This window comes from Epargyreus clarus, unplaced genomic scaffold, assembly GCF_041222505.1.
Source record: "Epargyreus clarus isolate Ecla_fem2 unplaced genomic scaffold, WU_Ecla_fem_2.2 ptg000023l, whole genome shotgun sequence".
Classification (NCBI taxonomy): Eukaryota; Metazoa; Arthropoda; class Insecta; order Lepidoptera; family Hesperiidae; genus Epargyreus; species Epargyreus clarus.
This window is the reverse complement of record NW_027332230.1, coordinates 6372251-6381826: the sequence shown is the minus strand read 5'-3', so window position 1 is coordinate 6381826 and position 9576 is coordinate 6372251. Positions and strand designations below refer to the sequence as shown.

The 9576-nt window shown below is 35.5% G+C and overlaps 1 protein-coding gene across 1 annotated transcript; it reads right to left on the bottom strand.

Annotated features, from left to right (window-relative positions):
- Nucleotides 1-3669: 3669 nt before the first annotated feature.
- sc (achaete-scute-like protein ASH2) lies at nucleotides 3670-5558 on the bottom strand. The gene is made up of 2 exons (XM_073085706.1): nucleotides 4676-5558; nucleotides 3670-4507 (listed from the first exon to the last, which is right to left on the bottom strand). The coding sequence occupies exon 1, from the start codon at nucleotides 5394-5396 to the stop codon at nucleotides 4683-4685; it is 714 nt and encodes a 237-aa protein (XP_072941807.1). The 5' UTR covers nucleotides 5397-5558; the 3' UTR covers nucleotides 3670-4507; nucleotides 4676-4682.
- Between the last annotated feature and the right edge of the window lie 4018 nt (nucleotides 5559-9576).

Here is a 9576-nt window from a genome sequence, read left to right as displayed (position 1 = left end):
AAGGGTACAGACGACCGTCCACTCCTGTCGTTAGCGACTTCGACGCGATATAAGAGGCCTAAGATGGAACGTCTCAGATAATTTTATCAATCTTATCATTTTTTTATAATACAATTGTAAATAAATTTAACCTCTAGGACTATTTTACAGCTCTATTTTTTACTTTTCTGACAATGTTTTTTATTGCATCTTATCCTTTAAACAATTTCCTTCTTTCTGTTTACATAGTTTCCCGCTCGAAATGAAATGAACTGAAATATATTTATTTTGTATAGGCCAACAGCGGCACTTACAAATTGTCAGTTAAAATATTTATTCTTAAACTACTACCGTATCGGAACGCGACCTCAACTGAGAAGATCTCGACTCGACTTAACCTGCAAAAAAGTCTTATTAATATAAAATAGTTAAAAATGCGTGAAAAATATATTTTATAAACCAATCAACCCTTACCCAATATTGCGAAGGAATTGCATGTAGTTCGAAACTTCCATCCATTACATATTTTATTTGTTTAAACACAACACGAGCAGAACTATGCTTCAAATACGAAATTACTGTTATTCTAAGCACATAGAGCGATCCATAAAAAAATAATGTCAGTCTATCCACCCACATTGGTTATAAATTAATAGAACCTACCCCCATCTCTGTCGTATAATAATAGTTGATTGGTTTCGTGTGAGGTATTTTTTATGTTGTTTTAGGAAATGTTTCCTTGCGACCGCGTCTCCGCTAATTCTCTCCATGTGGCCGGTTATGATTTATGACGAGCAAATGTTAATAACTATCTAATATGAACAATCTCAACTCTTTACGTCAGTTCTTATCGATTGGAAATATTTTGTGCAGGCTATAAAATTTTACGGTAAAGTAGTGGGGAGATAAAAGGATTATGGTTCATTTTTTGTATTTTAAAGGAGGACAAAAATGTGCCTACTATAATTTGGTTTTGGACTGAAAATAAAATCATAACATCGTTATATAAAATATTACCTGCACAAATTTTTTATTATATGCGGATAATTTTGCGATTTATACTTTGGTGGAAATATAATTTCGGGGGATTGTAGTGTTTCGTGAAGAACTCTTTCAATTAATAATTTTGTTTCATTAAGGTAAGTATTTTCTTATTGTTTCTGGTTATATTTTTTGAAGTTATACTTTAAATATTTCTTATAACCTAGGTACTAGGTACGTACACGTATAAAAAGATTTATAGTCGTAAATCCGCCCTTTATTAAAACATCATTAACGTCGATGTCTTAAATTTGTCTTTAAATAAGGATCATCAAGTAGAAAACTTTTTACAGCAGAAAAATAATTTGCGTAGAATAAACATACGTTAGGAATCTAGGTTTAGATTACACAATATTAATCATAGTCATAATACGTAACATAAACGACATTCATAAAAAGCCGTTGTCCGTGTTCTTTTTTCAGGGTAAATTAATTTTTAACCATATCTCCTGTTTTTATTATCATCGGAAAATGAGCGCTTACATGTTCTACTGGTTTACAACATAATTTAATTAGGTTTTTTAGTACTGATGTCTTGATATACGCGTCATCACGTCAGCCTTAGCAGACACACTACTTTTAGCATCGGCGACCGACCGATGTAAATAAACAACGTGTTCTATCAATTATTATTACTTTTGAAAATCCTACCTTTGGCAATTTCTATCTATTAGAATTGTCAATTTTTAATGTTTGGTAGGGAAAACATCGGATAGATCAAATATGAATAAAGGATAGCTGCTTCCATAAAGCTCGATGTAGCGATGAATCGCTACACACTGCACACGATTGAACACCATCCACTACTACTCTACGCTAAGTGCAGCATTAATGATGTTACTGAAATTTACATTTTCGACGTCACCAAAACTTGACGCAGCTTCGATGCAATCGCCACAACGCGAATCGCCGACGCAAAACTAGCACGTCTGTTAGGGCAACTGCTTTCAGAAAGCTAGATGTAACGATGAATCGTTACACGATGCACACGATTGAACACCATCCGCTACTATTGTACGCTAAATGCAGCATGAATGTTACTGAAAGCTACATTTTCGACGTCACCAAAACTTGACGCAGCCTCGATGCAATCGCCACAACGCGAATCGCCGACGTAAAACTAGCACGTCTGTTAGGGCAACTGCTTTCAGAAAGCTAGATGTAACGATGAATCGTTACACGATGCACACGATTGAACACCATCCGCTACTATTGTACGCTAAATGCAGCATGAATGTTACTGAAAGCTACATTTTCGACGTCACCAAAACTTGACGCAGCCTCGATGCAATCGCCACAACGCGAATCGCCGACGTAAAACTAGCACGTCTGTTAGGGCAACTGCTTTCAGAAAGCTAGATGTAACGATGAATCGTTACACGATGCACACGATTGAACACCATCCGCTACTATTGTACGCTAAATGCAGCATGAATGTTACTGAAAGCTACATTTTCGACGTCACCAAAACTTGACGCAGCCTCGATGCAATCGCCACAACGCGAATCGCCGACGTAAAACTAGCACGTCTGTTAGGGCAACTGCTTTCAGAAAGCTAGATGTAACGATGAATCGTTACACGATGCACACGATTGAACACCATCCGCTACTATTGTACGCTAAATGCAGCATGAATGTTACTGAAAGTTACATTTTCGACGTCACCAAAACTTGACGCAGCCTCGATGCAATCGCCACAACGCGAATCGCCGACGTATAACTAGCATGTCTGTTATGGCAATTATTAAGAACGACAAAATTATAAGCGGTCTAAATAATAATAATATTGTTAATAATATTGCCTTGCATTTTAGACACTTTAAGTTAATAATGGTAATTTTAATGTTGTTTATATTTTATGAATTTGTTATTGTTCTAATCTATAACAAATTCATAAAATATTCATTTATGTGTGTGCTGTAACTGTTGTGAAATTACCTAAACTAATGTATTATTGATTCTGTGCCTACTGCCGAGCCCGTGTCTCCTGTTGGAAACCATTACCAAGACAAGAACTCTCAAGTATTTAGATTTTCTTGTAGTGTTTAGAAATTAATAATCACTTGCTTAAACGTGAAAACATCGTGCATACCTGAGAGATTTATAAAAAAAATCTTAAAGGTATGTGAAGTCTACTAATACGCACTTGAACAACGCGGTGGACTATGGCCTAATCCTTCTCATCATAAGAGGAGACCCGTGCCCAGCAGTGGGACGATAATGGGTTGATGATGATGATGTAGTGATGCACTATACTCATTATGTAAGTATTAAATAATATAAAAAAAAACGTCTTCAAATTTTTCATACATCATATATTTTTTCTTTGTTTTCTTGTTGTGTACCTATATAATATGTAATGTGTAAGTACTAAAGTATTAGTATTAGTATAAGTTATTAAAGATTTAATGGTTATTTAGATGTTGATGTGTATAAATTTTAATAGCGGCTACAGTTAGGTTATAAGTTTCTGTTTATATTTATTTATATTAATGAATTTCAAAAGTGAATATACCGTCATAGTCACATGTTATATATTTGATGTTAAATGTATGTATGTACATTGTACATGTGTGTGTTTGAGTAGGAATAAGAATGTAAGTTTTTATTTCATATGTATTAATGATTCATTATAAAAAAAGAAATATAGACAATATTCAATAAATAATTTATTCAGCTCTTCCGTTCTCCTTAAACCTAAGATCTATGTACAATATGAGTGGCCACATAACAAATTAGTTTAACTATACAGCCTCGGTAAAGTTCACTGGCAGGTAACAAATGTACCTATAACGATTGCAAAATATTTTTGCGTTCACCTTTCCAAAATCTTTCTCATTTATAACGCTTGGTACACATGAAGCTATAATATAGATTAATATAAAACATATTCAGTACCGAACATTTGAAGATAACATATGAGTGTATATGTTTACAAATTGAGACACAGTAAAAGCATATAATTATTAATTTAGGTAGATTTATTAATCTACCTACCTTTAGGTAGATTTAGCTATCTTAATTTTGCCTACGAAATTTGACAATTTCTAGTTGTCAAAATCTGCCAAATGTCAAACTTTGGTAAGCATAACATTGGGTGGATTATTAATAACGGACGTAAATCCATAAACGTAAATATTGTCGACAAATGAAAATAGAAAATTGCTTGACAAAGAAAATCGTTAAGTTTTTTGTCTTTTCTAATTAATATTATGGATTACAAATAAATCTTTGTTATACTAAAATGTTGTTAACATAACGTTATCAAAAGTTACTGAATAATCGATAATACATCAAATATGTTTATATTAAACTATATTATAGCTACATGTATCCGATCTTAAACTTAAATCTATCTTACTAAGGCACTAACGTTTGACTAGATATAAAAAGAGTCTTTTCGTCTTCACTAAATGCAGTTCGATTAATTCTGAATGCACAATGTCTCGGAGGGAATCGTCCATAATTGAGCCGGTTTGCTAATTACCTGTGAACAAAAGAAAATAATCATAAGTAGGTGTATTTTAAACTTATTTGCACAAACAACAAATTTACATTTACAAAAATCCAAAACAATCTAATAAGAATCTTCATAAAGATATCATTATCATTCTTTAAACTTAGAAAGCTTCAAATGAATAGAAAAGGTACATACATTATTGTTATTTTTGCTGCCACCAGGAGATGACATCCAGTAGTTCATCTTCATCCATCGGGCCGAGGTTCTGTTGTGTGGTCACTTCGTATCTGTTGTCTGCAGAGTATGACGAGGATACACCTGAAGAACATTCTGAGGGCGCTGGTGAATCAGGTTTCTCTGAACAGGGCGAACTGCTTCCGTAGAAGAATCCATCATCCATATCCATTGATGTGATTGATTGAGCATTGTTACTAGGTATGTTCTCTCTGTTCTCATGGTCTCTTGTTATACCTAATGCTGCATCACTTTCATCTAGTAGTTGTTGTAAATATCTGATGTACTCCACTACCATCCTCAAGGTGTCCACTTTGCTGAGCTTCTTGCCGGAACCTCGTCTCGCACCGCCCGACAAAGCTGCAACTACTGAAGCGGGCAGGTGACGGCGTAGCGCATTAAACCCGTCATTAACTTGCTTCACACGATTACGTTCACGAGCGTTTCTTCTTGCGATCGAAGCAGCTTGAGGTCCAGTATAAGGATTCGTTCTGAAGTGCACCTTCTTCCTGTACTGTAGATTAGGCGGCGTATCATGTGTGACATAATTTTTTTCAGGAGCCGGAGCGATCGGCACCACCCTCTTTTCAGCCGGCGTTTTAGTCACGGTAGCTGAAGGGTAGCCTGAAGACACGACGACGTAGTTCGTCTGCCCTTGAACGAGTTGTAGTTCTTGCAACATTTTACGTGTTTACGCGAGCGATCACGAGAGATAACACACAACCGGTCCGCGCGGCGATCGGAAAAGCACTGGTCGGCGCGATAGGGAGGCTTCGTGGGAGCTTTCGATTAAAATGCGAGCGCGAGCGACGGCAGCGGAGCTTCACGCACAAGTGAGCCGACGGCGCACGCGCACGCGTTATATCACCTGCGCCGGCTGCAAAAAACATAAATTTTAAAATTCTCTTCCCCTATTATTTTCCATCATCCCTTCCCCTTTGTACGTACGGGTCGGTACCTGGCGAGGTGTATAGGGGAGCTCGGCTCGGGCAGGGAACGGCTAACGCGTGCCCAGTTTTTTATTGACCACTAGAGTGCAATATAAAAATAACATCGGATTTTTCAAAGAAATAAACAAAGCCATTTTAAGTTTAAAAGGAAACAGAAAATGTCAACGTTTCCTCTTACGTCACTAAAAGGGCTGTATCATTATCAATTTACGTATTTGGACAAATTACAAATAAATCAATCCTCTTAGGCATGTTATCGTGTCCGAACTATCTTAATACGGGCTCGGGTTAAGGTATTTCTTATAAACGCATATCAAATCTGGTGGATAAACATCCAGCGGTGTTTATCAAAACGTTATCTGTAAAATTCGTTGTCATGTTTGTATCGGAGACTAAGGTTCGAAGAGCGGGAACAGTCGCGATATATTTTTATTTGTGACGTCTACGTACATATTAAGTGCGCTGTTTTTCGGTTCGCAGCAACCGGTTCGATTGATGGAGCTTTGATTTCGTAAGCCCACCAGCGCTTAGCTTTGCATGTCCGTTCGAACTGTCAGTCGAGTTGTCACAGTGCCTGTATACGACCTAATTTAACAAGTGTCGTTGTAATGGTATTATTAGTACCGACGTGATCATTTTCATCTCTGTATGTAAATGGGGTACTACATCTGCCTGCATTTATTCTAAGTGCACTTGTTATCAATATCTTACATTATACATGTAAGTGACGCTTAAATAATTCAAAGAGATAAGAATTAAAAAACTAAGTTAATCGTTTCGCAGTTAAATACCTTGTACAGGCTATAATAAGCGGTTTATGTAATACGACGGATGGCGTCTTTGCAATTAAAATGTTTACTTAAAATGGCTAGTATGTTGGGTGGTCAAGCAGAAAAGTAGATTACTTACTTAACTGTAACATCCAATTAGATCTTCGTAATTATAGTACATGGATATAGGGAAAAAATAATAACGTTTTATTCGAAACCTATTTCACTATTTTTGAACCCAATGTAACTCTGTTTAAAGCAATATTGGAACATTTATTGAAAGTGGTAAGCCTTTGTGATTTGGCACTGAAGGCACAACGCTTCATCTATTTGTGACTAATAACAACAGTATTAGCGCTGCTCTGCTATGTAAGGGTATGGTAAGAGAGACATACTTATCCGAGGCGTCCTACTTAATCTTCAAGGAACGCATCTGTGATCGAGCTCAGGTAGTACTTTAATCCTATCTGGGGATTTGGAGTACAAACGTCCATAGGTCACAGTGGCCACTTACCACAGGTGCACTGCATTCTGCTTTCTACTACTTTTATATTAAAAATAGACTTACACAAAGGTATTCCCTCTTATTTATAACGTCTGCTTACATTTCTTAGATATTAGAATTCCACCGCGGATGCCTCCGATGCTTCTCTCCAAACATAGTTTTCACATACCGTTTCGTTAATTTAAAGCGATAGTGTAAATTAATTATGTTTCGAATATTAATTAATGCAACAACTCGTATTTTAAGATAGATGTGAGCCTAACGCGCGTAATAGACACCGCACAGGTGATGCTTATGACCTCTTTCTTCGAAGCCATCGAGAAATTTAAAGCAAGGTCGCTCTTTGGGCTTCATTAGAGCGACACGACGTCGTCACGGCACGGCAATGACATCAGGGGCACATAGTTGTATGAAATCGTACTAACACTGTCGCATTTATATATGTGTTGTGTATGTAAATTCAGGTAAGCTTCTGTGTTTGAAGATATTACTTGACATAATTATACCATATTTAATACATGAATAACAAAATAACAACAAAAATAATTATCCTTCACTTAAACAATTGAGAGTTAAACCAAGTCGAGTCGTGTCGGTGTCTTCGATCACTAATATCTTATTAGTGATCGAAGGTTGGTGTCTATAAAATAAATGAAAAGCTGCCGGTGTCGTGCTGTCGGTGCCGATGCCGTGTCGTGTCGTCCCAATGAAGAAGAGCCCTTTAATAGAGACAGCTCGACCTTTATAGAAATCATTGGTACAAATGATTGGAACCCTCGTCTGATTTGTCTCGCTTTGTTAATAGCTCATTGATACTTTATGGGTGCTTAATATGATCACTTACAACAATACCATATGTTACACAACACCACTTACTTAGTTTAGTTTGTAGACAAATAATTTGTATCGGGTAATAAAGTGTCATCATTTTACGATCGTCTTCGTCAATCGATTTTGAGACTATCCCACTTTTGATTTGAAAAAAAAAACTATTTTTCAAAAAAATACAACTTATTATTTCCGCTCAAAAATAGAACTTAAACGTCAAGATGCGTTCTTTTTCTTTTTTTGCAAATAATCGTACCAGCCAGTGGCTATATAAATGGGAACTTATTATTATAAAAAAAATAAGACATCGTAAAAATCACACAAAATATACACAATAATTAAAATAATAGTAAAATAAAATAATTGGAATAGATTTCTGACACTACTATTATTCTAATGCTAGGTACGGGTCTCCTTTTAGAGTAAGGAAGGTTTTTACCATAGTCCACTACGCTGGTCAAGTGCGAATTGATAGACTTCACACACCTTTGAGATGTTTTTTTGAAGAATTCCCGTTTATTTCCTTCTCGGCTTTAGCATGTGATAATCAATTACTAATACGCTATTTCTTTGAAAAATTCGAAGTGCGAGCCTGTGCATCGAATTTTAGACTCTCCGACCGAGACTTGGCTATTACTCATACGTTAAACATTAACCGTAAGTTCTTTAACCATTACCATACCTCAAGTATATTTTCAATCAGAAAAAGTGCTTATCTTGCGTGGGATTTAAATTGGTTTCAGTAACGAGTATTGGTCAGCTAGTTTGGGGTTGAACCCCGTGATTTGTACCGGATATGACCTGCGGGAAGGTGCTAATGGTTCATAACAATTTTTTCCTTTTACGAATACGCGTAATGAATGGACGAATATTAGGGTAACATGAGTTATGTAGGGGAGGGACCGTTATGTAGACAATGAACAGTTATAATGATGCTTTAACATCTGATCTTCAGCCATACAATGGTAAGTTAAAAGTCATTCGCTAACCCCGTAAAAATATTTTGTTTTGGCAGCTAAGTAATGTATTCGTCATTTTACTATTTGTGTAATTTTTTTTGTTATTATTTTTAGCGACTTTTTAACGTCTTTTCAACTTCCCTCTTTGGTAGAAATTACTCTGTTTCGAAAAGTCATTTAACAAAATTATCAATTTTGCATCACTGTATAGTAACTTGACGTTTTGTTTTATTGATCTGATCTGAATCTGATTTGAAAATTAACCTTAATTAACCCGAGTAATAAGAAAATCATATAAATCCGGGAGCACAAACGTCGGGAGATGTCTTAAATATTTAAAAAATGAATTTAAAAAAAAATGGCGAGTACTTTATTGCCAGTCTATTACATGGTTTACTTTTTATTTCGTTTTTACAGTATTCTATTAAAAATCTCACTTACATATAAAATTAACGTTTTGAAACTTATACCTACTCTTGCATCGCAATCTACTAATAATATATTTACTAAGTACTTTTGCAAGATTAAAGTAACATTATAAATAAATATCAATACACTCTTCGTATTTTGTATTGTAATATCTTTGAATATTAAACCCAAAGTATCAAATAGCTGCATGAAATTACGTAGTCATCTAACAATAGAACCCATAAACCAACTTCAATAGTGTTAAATGATATCAATATGTAACGTTCAATGGTTTAAATCACCTTATGATTAAGTCAATACAGGCATTAGTATGTTTCCAATAAGAAAAAGGATTTTTTCAAGTCATTGTGTTCGAAGGGTACATTCTTGAGTACCACACAAGTGGGTGAGTTGTCTAATTTTAGGGTTCTGTACCCAAAAG